Source organism: Equus caballus, chromosome 7 (genome assembly GCF_041296265.1).
Source record: "Equus caballus isolate H_3958 breed thoroughbred chromosome 7, TB-T2T, whole genome shotgun sequence".
In the NCBI taxonomy this organism is placed as follows: Eukaryota; Metazoa; Chordata; class Mammalia; order Perissodactyla; family Equidae; genus Equus; species Equus caballus.
Window position 1 is genome coordinate 31,171,131 of NC_091690.1, and position 12,477 is coordinate 31,183,607.

A 12,477-nucleotide genomic window follows, 5' to 3' on the forward strand; every position below is an offset into this window, starting at 1 on the left:
AGGCATTGTTAAAGCATTCAAGACTAGATTATGTCATCATAAGGAAAAAAACTTGAAACGGTGGGTGGGGATGAGTGTTAACTATAAGACTTAATCATGGTGATCATTTTGCAATATGTACCTGTATTGAATCATTATGTTGCACACCTGAAACTAATATAATGTTATACGTCAATTACATCTCAAAAGGAGACTAGATTAGGAACATCTGTAACCCAGATGGCACCCTGAGGACAAGGGAATTATTGGAGAAGCTTTTCAGATCCCCCTCACAGCGGCTAAGAGGGGAGGCTCCTCTTGTAGTGGAACGTGAGCTCTTAGAACTGAGAAGCCCTCTTCACAGGGGAGTCTGAACTTGTGGATTTTATAGAGAAACTGAAAAAAGTTGGTGGACTGACACAGAATTGCCAGATATTTATTTTGCCTGTAAAAGGTAACAAAACAGAACTAAAAAATAAAACTACTGCCACCATCATTTATATTTAGAGTGTTTTAACGCAAAAATTTAAAAGGATGTGGTATCGAAAATTAAAAATTCAGTATTTTTAGCTTTTTGAAACTTAGCACGTTGCCCTTATTTTTTTCAGTTGTCCATGGATCCACATAAAAACGTCATGGTACACATCAGCACGTGGGTGCCCCTGAACCATCAAAGGTAGCTTGTGGCTTAGCGTGGAAGGATACAGGTGCATTTACTGAGTACCTCTGGTCACAAGACAGATGGAACCTGAGCTCTTAGGTTCACTCATGATTATGCCAGTCTCCTGTTTGTTGTGATGTTGAGAATATGGTACGTATGGAGGCCTTAAACATGTTTGAGCACTCTTTTTTCAACCTTAAGGCACTGATGAGAACATGTGCTGATGGTAGGAAATGAAACTTCAAAATCCAACCCATTAGATGCAGTCTGCTCCATCCAGATAAACCTGTATTTATTGGCAGTGACGGTAGCAATATGTTCCGAAGGCACTATTTCTGGACACCTGTCATGCAAATAGGAAGTTCTTGTCTCTGTAAAGGATGATGACAAATATTGGATCCTTTTTCTGGCTAACTCTTTTGTGTTAAGAACAGACTAATTAAGAAATAATTATCACAGGCAGGCTTAGTATAGATTAGCTGAGAATATTCACCATTACTCGTTCGTTGATTGAAAAATTGGCATAATGATTACAAACCTGTGTTCATTTTGGAAAACAGAAGTGCTCTGTCCTTCTGCTTGTCTGTGCCTCTCTTACGGGACGCACTGCTTCAAACTTTACGTTAGAATTACTTATCGTAACTACTTAGTGCCCATGTCTTATTTTCCTTGTTTGACTGTAAACTTTCAGAGATCAAGGAGGATGCTGGATTTACCCTTGAAACATCATCATGATTTGCCTCCGTCATGAACGTATTAGGCACTTGAGAAGTGTAATTGTTGTTGAATAAGTAAATAGCTGACTGATCTAACCCAAATATCACAAAATAAAAATACAAAAATATCCCCAACAAAATAGGAAAAATTAGAAACTTTGTTTAGGTAAAGGAGAAAAAAATTAGATCAGGAACCATAGAAATGGAGACTGGGTCTAGCCGTAGGGTAGTGGTGGTCTGTGGACGCTGGTTGGGAATAGTCATAATAACTGTTAAAATGTGTTGGCACCTGCTCAATACTATGCCGTGTGTTGTGTCATTGACTCCTCCTAACAACCTTATGGTTGTGGTCATCATTACCTTTTTTTCTTTTTTTAATTTAATTATTTTATTGAGGTCATATTGGCTTATACCATTGTGTAATTTCAGGTGTACATTATGATTTATCAGTTTCTGTATAGACTGCATTATGCTCACCCCCAATAGTTTAGTTTTTATCCATCACCATATATATATATATGCCCCTTTACCCCTTTTGCTCTTCCCAGTCCCCTCCTCTTTGTTAACCACTAATCTGTTCTCTTTATCCATGTTTTTATTTATCATCCACATGTGAGTGAAATCATGTGGTGGTTGTCTTTTTCCGTCTGGCTTATTGCGCTTAGCATAATACCCTCAGGGTCCATCCGTATTGTTGCAAATGGTATGATTTTGTTGTTTTTGTTGGCTGAGTAGTTTTCCATCATCACTGTTTTATTTATTTATTTATATTGTTTTGGTGAGGAAGATTGGCCCTGAGCTAACATTCGTTGTCAATCTTCCTCTTTTTGCTTGAGGAAGATTGTCACTGAGCGCCCCACTGTTTTATACGTGGGATGCTGCCACAGCATGGCTTGATGAGTGGCGTGTAGGTCTGCGCCCAGGAGTCGAATCTGTGAACCCTGGGCTGCTGAAGCAGAGTGCACGAAGTTGACCACTATACCACTGGGCTGGCCCCCATCATCAGCTTTTTGTAGATGGAGCCGAGGGTTAGAGAAATGAAGTAACTTGCTCAAGGTTACTCAGTTGTTAAATATGGATTTGAACTCAAGTCTGATTCCAGAGTCCCTGTGCTAGACCACAGTACACACCTCTGGGACTAGTGTCAGGCCCGTGTCATTAAGAATGCGGTCTTTGTAGACTTGTCCTATCAGCAGGCAGTTTCTCTGCCAACAAGAGATTCTTGTCGTGTCCTTGGCCAGGAGACTTTCACTGTTCAAATGAGCGAACACTCAATTCATCTGTTTGTTAACGGTAATTCTCATGTGTAACTTAGTTGGGAAAGGAGAAGTCTCCGTGTGGTGGGTGGAGAGCATGCAGCAGTTGGCTGTGGGTGTATGGGTGCTCCCTCCCCGAGAGAACCTGAGTTTATAAGCACCCTCCAGGGTCCCTGACACCATCAGTCACCCTGGATTTCTCCCGAGAATAAACCAGGAGGAGCGGGGCGGGTAATTAGAAATCTGCCTTGTTTCTTCCATCTGGCAGTAGAGAGATTTTCTTTTGTTATGCACATAATTAGCATGAATGAAGTCAGGCAGCGTTCCCCTCTCCTGGTTGGTGGGGTTTCTCTGAGGTGTGTGCATCTTTCCTGACAGGAGGGCGTTTGCCTCCTAGGGGCTGCCCTTCTGTCTAGCAGTAGAAAGAGTTGTGATGCAGGACACGCTAATGAGGGAGACATACAGATAAACCAGCAGCGAGTCAGGCGGTCGGGTGTTCAGGAAGCCTGGGAGCGATTTTAGAGACGAAGGGGAAAGTAGGATGGAGAGAGAGAGTCCTCTTTGGGATTTCCATTGCCAGACAAGGCAGGGCCAAGGAAACTCTTGTCTCCTTTCATCAAGCCAGGAAGTCTCCCTGGAGAAGGGATGTCCTGGACTGCCTCAACAGAGGGAGAGAGAGCACTTAGCTGGGTTCAGCACTGAGGTGAGCAAAGGAGGTAATTCCATCCTGGCCTGGTAAGAAGGAGAGTTCCTAGGTTGGAGTGAGGTAAGGGCTGCGGTGTTTGTGGAACCCAGGCACAGGGCTTTACCTGTTGGCTTTTCCTCTTCTCACGAACTACCACCTGTCTTGTGGGTAGGAGAAGCTACTAGTAGTGGGAAGAGAGCTAGACCTCCCTGGTCCTCAGTTTCTTCCTCTGTGAGACGTGGTTTGGTAATACCTCACTGGGTTGTTGTGAGAATCACATGTCATAATGTATGGGAGACTGCTTTAAATTCCAGCATAGACAGATACCCATCTGTGGAAGCCGCTGGCCGCCTCCATCCTGTCTTCCTCTCTCTCCAGTCAACTGTGTTGGTGAAGCAACTAGGGGCGGGATGAAGCCAACTGGAGCTTGACCTTACCCATCCTGTTGGTTGCCTGAAGGAACATTCTGGATTAGCAGATTGTGAAGGAGGGGCAAAGAAGGATGAGGGAGGGAGGCAAGTCTGTCCATTTTCCATTTTTTAACTCCAGTACCTTAAGTGAATCCCTGGGGTCATAGAGGCAGAAGGAAACATTCTTGAAATGAACAGAACCCTGCTTGCTCACCACACAAGCCTCTCCACGTCTGCTGCCCTGTGGCCTGTGCGGCCCGCCCTCCCTCCCTACCGTGGACTGGACGGTGGGGCTGGAAGGCAGGGGTGTGCGCAGGTCCCAACGTAGGAGGGGAGGGGCGGGCTCGGAGGCTCCCGGCTGGGAGCTGACACAGATGAACAGACCAGAAGGCAAGGCCAATGCCTGCAGCCCACACTGTCACCCCAGAGCCAATGACTAATAGTGGCAGAGGGTGGGGAGGGGGGTAGGAGGGGACAGGGAAGTGGTGGGGAGCACCTGATCGGCGCAGCTCTGGCCATCTGCCGTCCACTCACACAGGCTCTATTGACTGCAGTTTGGAATTTGGAAGAGCATTCTGGCTGGAAGACCAGGAGGAGGCTTGTTGAAATAGAGTGTTTAGGAGGCGCTCCCTCCTCCACTGCTTCTCTCTCGCTAGCTTCCTGACCTCCAAAATGCTCCTTAAATATAACACTCTGAGCGCCTGACCACTCCCCTGCCTGACTTGGAGCTTTGATTCCCCAACGTGTGACTGCAGCGCTGCTCTGCCCCAGTTTCGCCAGCTCCTAGAGGCATGCAGCCCTGCCCTGGTACTGCGGCAGCTCTCCTCTCCTCCGGAGGAGGGACAGAGGGAGAGCAGCACAGGATCCAAGAACCTGAGATAGAAGGAGAGCCTCAGGGAGCATGGCGACAGTCTATTTTCTGCTCCAGATTTGCTCCCAGTGACTTCCCAAGGTCATGAGGAGGCATGAGCTTCTAGTGGTGGAAAGAGCCACTGATGGGAAAGTGAGAGTCAGAAAGTCTGAATTCTCCTGTGGGTCCACAGCTTCCAGGTTTCCCTTGGCTGGGGGCCTTGGGTGTCTGCTTATGAGATCACGAGCAGTATGCTGTGGCTGAAAGACCTCTCTCACCATTCTAGTCCCTACTTACGGATGAGGCAAGAAACACCACTCGTGTTTTTGTTGGATTAGGAAAGGAACAGTACCGGGCTGGGTGAGACCTTAAGGCTCGTAGGACGCCAAGAGAAAGCCAAAGCAGGTAAATTCAGAAAGGAGCTTTCCCAACCTTCATTCCAAACCCAGTAAGTTTGGAAGAAACTCTTGTAGCAAGAAGCTTGGAGTCATACAAACCAATCTTAGGTTAATCACATCTTGTAAACACAACAAACTTTTGAATATCCATAAGCCTGGGAAGGCCAATTTTTTGAACTTAGGTTTTTGAAAATGCAGATAACACAAAACATTGTCATAGTTGATCCCTCCCCTACCACCATCCTGCCCTTTCATCAAGTTTGTTCACAAAATCCCAAAGGAGAAGATTGGTATCAGTTGTTTTCTAATTACTTATAAATTTTTTTTGCTAAATACTGAATAGATACAAAGATTATTTATAAAACATTAAATATGTGTAAAGTACATAGAAAGAAGAAACAACAAACTTCTTACCTATCCTGCTGACCCCATTGTCTTCCCCACCCTTCAGAGGTGACCACCTTTCTGAATGTTCAGTCTGTCGTTTCCTTGATTTTCCATGTTATAGACACAGAATATCTATCTATACAGATAGAATGTCAGATATTCTGTATCTTTATGGATTTAAAGTATTTATCTGTCTTATGTGTTTGTTCTATAGCTGTATATACATGGAATCATACTGTAAGCATCTTTCATTGATTTGCTTCCTCTGTTTAAGATTGTTTCTGAGATTCGTCCACTTTCTTGCATGTGTCAGTAATTTATAAAATTTCTGTGTGCTATTGCTGTGTATTATCCCCCTTTAAGAAAATACCACAGTTATTTATCCTTTCTGCTGTTGGTAGACATTTGTTTTGTTTCCAGGTTTTTTGGTTTGTTTCTGCAAACCATGTTGTTACATATAATGCTGTCTGAAGTTTCTCTTGTACATCTCCTGATGTGAGATAGAACTGTTAGGTGTTAGGGGATTCAGTTCTTCAACTTTACTAAATAATACCAAATAGTTTTCTTAGATAATCGAACCAACATGCACTTCCATTAGCTCCTTTCCAACCTTGATTTTGTTAGACTTTTTAGTTTTTGTCAATCAGATGGGTATGAGGTGGCACCTCATTGGAGTTTAAATTTGCATTTTCCTGAGTACTATTGAGGTTGAGCACCTTTGTATATATTTATTGATCATTTGCTCTTCTGAAAGTGCTTATTCAAATAATTTGTCTTTTTCTTATTGACTTGTATGATTTTAATAAATTCTGTGAACAGTTCCTTTTTCAATTACATGTGTTGCAAATATCTTCTCCCAGAAGAGCCTTGTCTTTTCCCCCTCTTTATGATCAGTTTGGATGATCAGATATTCTTAATTTTACTGTGGTTGAATTTATCAGTCTTCTGCTTTCTGGCCGTTGTTTTTTGTGAATTGTTTGGGAACTCTCAGGCAACAATCTGTGTGAGGATCCGTTTGTAATTGTGATTTATCAGGGGAGATTGTTTTTCCTCCTCCATTCACTGCCGAGGCTTAAGACAGGGAGTTGTCCTTTTAGTTCCTCAGCAGCATTTGTGAGTTTCTTTCAAGTTCCGTCTTCGGGTGAGGGCACAGCCAGCAGGCCCACCTCATGAGGAGGTCTCCTCTTACACCTGTCGCATTAGTGGGCTGGGACGTTGTTGTCTCTTGTCAGCTGTGTTCTGTGAGGCCATGAAAACCGCAGGCCAGCTTCACAGCTTCTGCAAACGCCCTCTCTAGACCACTCATCCACAAGGCTTTCCTTCCTTTTCTGGGTTTCTGCCCTTACCAAGTTTGTAGCCTCTAAATATTCCTTACTGTGTTGATAACTTATCAAACATTTTAAAAGAATTTCTTTTTTTTTCTATCTAAATGTTTTATTTTATTCAGCATTTTTAGTTGGTTTCAGCAGGAAGGTCCATCAGGATATCTAGTCTGCCGTATTGCCAGGAATTGCAGTCTTTGGAATTTAGTTTTGTCTAAAAATTGTTGCCCTTCCTGAAATAGGAATATCAAGGACCAGCCGGATTGCAGAGTCCGGCAGGAGCAAGAGAATCAGAATGCACCTGCCTGATCGTTACTCTGCGTTTCCACCCCAAGAGTAATCTGGAATTACTCTTACAGGTCAGGGGACTTTTCAAACTGTACAAAACAGACTGCCCTCTATGAGAAGATAGAAGAGGGAAAATACAGGAAATGAGAAATGTTTCTTCATGTTGCTTGGTCTTGTTTTTTTAATTTACTTCAGGGAGAGACAGTGATCCCGTGGCTCGTTAAAGCCATGTTTGGATCATAATTTGAAATTTTCTTTATGGACCACAAAAATGGAGCTGGGTTCCCTGGGTTCAGAAACAAGAAAGAGTCAAGGGGAATCCGAGGCAGACGATTGTCTCGAACCCACCAGGCTCTCCTTTGTTCCTTCCGTGGTGGCATCCCTCACATACACACATTGACACTCCAGCCAGCTAACTCATCAGCAACAGAAAGAAGCAGCTCGCTTGATTGAGTCTCTTTTTTACCTGTTGCCTGGATTCTTTTTGTCCTGGGAGCATGTGAGGCCTTATAAATCAGCCTGTCTGATAGAGAAGATTGTTTTATAAGCATCCATTGTTATTAAGAGAGTGGGTTTGGAGTTGGACATGTCTGCATCCAAATCCCAAGCTTGCAGCTTGTTGGCTGTTTGGCGTTAGGCAAATCAAGACACTGCACCCCTTATACTCTTTAGCTGCATTATCTGAAAAATAATGATAGTTACTACTTCATAGTATAGATGTGGGATTAAGTGAGATAATGCATGTAAAATGCTTAGCACGATGCCTGACATAATAAGCCCTTAATAAATTCTTATTAACTTACCACAACTAGAAGGACCCACAACTAAAATATATACAACTATGTAAAATAAAAAAAATTCTTATTAATAGTTGCTAAGGAGAGTTGAAAAAAAAAGAGTAAAAGTTAAAGAATTTTAACACTGTAATAATGTGTTTCTAGTGTGATACTTGGAAAGCCTTGATCCAGGTCTTAGGTGTTACCTGTGATCAGAGCAGTTGGTGGAGCAGGAGGAGAATATTCTCATTTACCTGGAACCCTCGAAGTGGCATTTGTCTAGGGGCTGGGTCATATGTCGTGGGCGGCCCCTCGAGTAAATTATCTGCGTCATAAAGGAGAATTCTGTGCACTTCTGGAATCTGTTGCACCTGCAATACCTGTCCTGACAGTGTGGCCTGAGTCCAGGCTCAAGGAGCTTTAAAAACATAATCGCAAATGTATTCAGAAGTCTTGAAAGCGTTTCAGTGTTGTCTGGCATGAGGGCTGTGGATGGAAGGAAATCTCATAGCCTAGGGCTGCTTTGGGAGTACATCTTTGAAAGCTCAGGATGCCTTAAAGAGTGTTTCTGCTGGTCCATCTGGACACTGGAGAGAGACTGCAGTGTTTTAGTTCGGTTTGAATAAGGTCATTTCCATTAAACACTTGCTTATGGTACCCCTACTGTACGCAAGCCCTCCTAGTCAGCGGGAGACTGAGCTGAATAAGATACATAGTCCCTGTCTTCATGGAGTTTACCATGAAAAAAGAGGAAGACAGATAATAAGTAATTACAATGAGTGTTATCAACGGGGACCTGCACTCCAGTTTTTCTTAAGAGCATTGCTTTAGAAGGTCACGTATAGATGATATACATGCAACACATATGGATGTCTGTAGATTGCTTTGGGGCAAGTTACAGGGTAAAGGCTTATTCCGGTTCAGTTGAAGGTTGCTATTTCGTAATTAATCTCATCTTTGTTCGCTCTCACCCATCTGCATTACTGACTCAGATAGTCAGTAATCTAGGGGAGGACAAAAAGGACTCACACAGCTAGGGAAGTTTTTGGGGGTGGAAGTACTGGGGCCCAGCTTGAAGGATTTTAAGAGGGGCCTTTCCCTGACTCCCATGAATTGAATGTTCCCACTGAAGTTGAAAATCTCAGTCCCCCCTCACTGGATGGTGTGCTTGGTCTGAATCTTCTTGGAGCCCTGTGTTGGTGATGAGATGCTGTTTAAATCCTACACCAGGCCTTTGTAGCCACCTTAAAAGGATCCCTGGCCCCAGGTGACTGGGGGCGCTGCTGGGCCACCGTAAGTTGCTGCCTCACCACGCGCCCCAGAAGTCTCGGCAAGGCAATTTCCCCAGCAGGGGAAGAGAACTGTGTGTTCTGTGTGCTGTGAACTGCTCAGGATCTGCAGCCAGCCCTGCTCGCCCCGCCTTGCTGGGGAGAGGGTGAGCATTCTATTTAAGGTGGTCTCGTGCTGCTCGCTGCCTTCGGACACCTAGGCACTCAGCAACCGGCCTTTCAGGTCTGTGCAGCTTGGATTCCCAAGGTTTGCTTTGAGGTTTGCTTCGCGGAGGGCCCGGGGTCAAGGCTCCCCTCCCGGCTAGGGGTGGGGCATTTTAACCTTTTGGTGGATGCCCATGCCAGTGCTCATCTTCAGGTATTTCTGACCCTCTCCTCCCCCTTCTCTGAGACCACATTCCCCACTCACCCTCTCCCTGACTTTCTGTCCCGTCCTGGGACAAAACATGTGCTGTGTCTTTAAATGGGCGGAAGTGGCTGGCAGTGCTTTGCTTGGGTACTGCATTGATTAGGAGATTATATGGAGCTGCGGGAGCTGCCGCCTGGGGGAAGAGAGGTGCAGGTTCTGCTAGGTTTTTGCTCTCCTCCTGGGCTCTCCTTGGGTTCTTTCCCCAAGGCTGCTCTGAGCCGGCGTGAGGTGAGGGTGGGTGGGTGGCCGGCCTGCCTGCCTGTTGACAGCAACTCCAGGGCTTGTTTTGCAGCCTTGCCAGCATTACCCATCTCCATCAGAAACTGGCAGTGGCAGCAGCAGCTCGGGCAGGCAGCTCTAGCCCCGGGCTGGATTTGCAGAAGCTGTCCTTCGCCTCCCAGCCCAGCTCTGGGCTGGGAAAGGGGGAAGAAGGGAAGGCATCAGTTCTTCTGGCTTGCTCTTTCTCTCTCTCTCTCTTCTTTCTCTTTCTGAGTTCAAGTCACATTACATGGGATTCTGTTCTTTGGGGACTTCGTCATCTTTTCAAATATGTCCTGGGACCTCCGGAGCTGTAACGGGGATGCTAAGGACACGGTCAGTGGATTATCGTGACTGTACTAATGAAAGGATTCAAGCTATCCTGGTAAGTGGAGGAGGGATAAGCCACCTTGCTCTTCCGTTATCTTTCTTCAACCCTGTGTTCCTCCCAGCACCTCAGCATCCTCAAGAGGTCTCCTTCGCACAGGCCCGTCTCCCTAGACGGGTATCAAGGGGTTAAGATGGGGGCCACACTCTCTACAAAGTTGGGTTACCCTCTGTGGCTCACCCCAGCTTCTGCACTGCAGTGTTTTCTGCCAGCATCTTCCTGGGGGAGGGGTTTTGTGGAAGTTGGGGGGTTGTGGAGAGAATCAAACTGCAGCTGAAAGAGTCCAACTTTGAGAGGGCTGAGGGGTGGTGCGCACTGAGGGCACTTCATCGGGAAAGATCCTTTCACGAGGTCCTGTGTGTCTGCATCAGGCTGGTGCTGCAGTTATACCCTCCCGACCCAGCCGGACGTCCTGAAGGGCCCTTCTCACCCGGCTCATTGGGGCACCCTCACCTTCCGTGGTAGTCTCCGACCTCTTAGAAGCTTCTCTCTGAGGAGGGAGTCATGAGGGGCCAGGCTCCAACCTCTAGCATGCCTGGCGTCCGAAGGAGAGTGGACCGCCCCCACTCCCACGCCCACTGCACACACACACCTGGGGGCTTTGCGGGTGCCTCTTCCTGGGCTTAATGTTGCGATAGTAAAGCCGCCTCTTGCTTGCAGTGTAGGGTAGCTATATTGAAGCTGCAGAAGCAGTCGGAATATTTTTACCTCCCATTTTAAATATGAAATTCTTAACCTCTCCCTCTTTTCCTTTGAATCAGATGGGTGGGTGAATTGGCTTTTTATCTGGTTGAGAAACTGGAAATTTTGCTTGGAAAACTTTGTCGTACCAGAGATCCAGTACTCCCTGCAGGGTGGCGTGTGCAGCTTAGAGGAGAAAGGCTCCTTGGACTGGGGATGGAGCTTTCTCTCCCTGAAGACAGTGGAGGGTGGGAGGAGGAGAAGGAGCTTGGGAGAGCTCCCTCCAGAAGTGTGTCCTGTCTTCCTTGAGTCAGCAGTCCAAGGTTGGGGCCGGTGGTAGGTTGTCTCTCTGGATTGGAGGTTGATTTTTCAGAGTTGGGGGCAGGTATTGCGCAGTTTAAAGCATGGGGTCCCAGCCTGGCTCTTGGCCACATCTGGCTCTCCAGAAACCCCTACCCTAGGTTGAACCCTGATGGAATTAGTCTAGTCCAGCCCTCCCCCTTCAGGCAAGAGGATCCTTCAGTGGGCGTTGAAAAGGTACTTTACAGAGGGGCAAGGGAGGAGCTTAGTTCCTGCAAGCTTAACTCTTAAGAACCTGAGATTCAGGCTTAGTAGTAAGCATCAGGGACCACCCAGCCTGTAGCTGCTTCCCCTCAAGATTTGGTGTCACTCCCTCTTATGTGGAACTCTCGTGCGATTTGAGTTTGAGAAAGGGAGGTGGAGGTGCTACGGTGTCCTCCCTGCCCTTGTTCTCTTGGGGCCACGTTCCCTGTTCCTTCTGGGTTGGAAGCCATTAGCAGAGAGGGTCTGTTGTCACTGGGAATTTCAGGCCGAGTCAGGGTCCAAAGCTGCACCTTTGTTCCTCAGCAGAGCCGAGCTGGGCTTACCTTGGGTGAGGCCACCCAAGAGACCCCAGGTGCTGCTGGGAGAGCGGGGACACTGGGCTCATCGTCAGAAATCGCTCAGCGTCCCTCCATGGCCTGCTGTCAGGACACCCAGTTGGGGACTGAGGGCTGCTTGGCTCTCGTTCAGGATGAGGCATCACTTTGACACAGAAGGCTCTTTTCCACTCCGGCTCGTCCCTGAGGGACATGCAGGGTTTGCTTTTAAAAATCTGCCTTGACTATCTCTTGATGCATTTCAACAGAATGATGTTAAGATGGCAACTGTAATTGGAGTAACCTTGTCCTTTTTCAGCCAAATAAAATGTTAGAAGGATGGGGAAATTTTGTCATTGTGTCTGTCTGGATACTGTTAGATCCAGTGATTCACCGTCTCGTTAGGTACAGATATATTCGTCTCTTTTGGCCCAGAGGCCTAACCTTGTAGTTGTGTTGTGAGTGAGTGGGCTTGAAATGTGGCTCCCCTTGGTGGAATCTTGTGTCAGGGACCTCTTTACTACCCCAACAGGAAGACTGGTAGAAACAAGATAACCAAAAAAATTGGCTACCTTGTCCTGGATAAAGAGGATGGAGTTAATTAGCTGTCTAATGTTTGAATCATTTCTAGAAACATTTCTGGAATGCCTGCTGTGTGCTAGTGATATAAAAAATGCTGATAATGCTGATAATAATAATGGCAACTAACATTTACTGAGCGCTTACCGTGCATCAAGCACCATATTATGCCCTCTGAATGTGCTCCATCACGTTGTTTTTCCAGCATTATGATTAAGATCCCATTTTACAGAGCAAGGAAACCGAGACACAGAGAGGTTAAGTAAC

At 46.1% G+C, this 12,477-nt stretch overlaps 1 protein-coding gene across 38 annotated transcripts in view; it reads left to right on the top strand.

Annotated features, from left to right (window-relative positions):
- Positions 1–12,477, top strand: part of GRAMD1B (GRAM domain containing 1B) — a 227,563-nt gene that overhangs the window by 125,287 nt on the left and 89,799 nt on the right. For 4 of the 38 annotated variants that reach the window (XM_070273843.1, XM_070273840.1, XM_070273837.1 and 1 more), the window contains exon 3: positions 588–655. The exons of 27 other annotated variants lie outside the window; for them this stretch is intronic. In XM_070273843.1, the coding sequence (XP_070129944.1) occupies positions 594–655 (62 nt within the window). In that variant the 5' untranslated portion in view covers positions 588–593. Of the gene's footprint in view, positions 1–587; positions 656–9,049; positions 10,070–12,477 lie in introns of those variants that run through there. 7 more of the 38 variants (XM_070273845.1, XM_070273844.1, XM_070273846.1 and 4 more) reach the window with 5 other exon arrangements.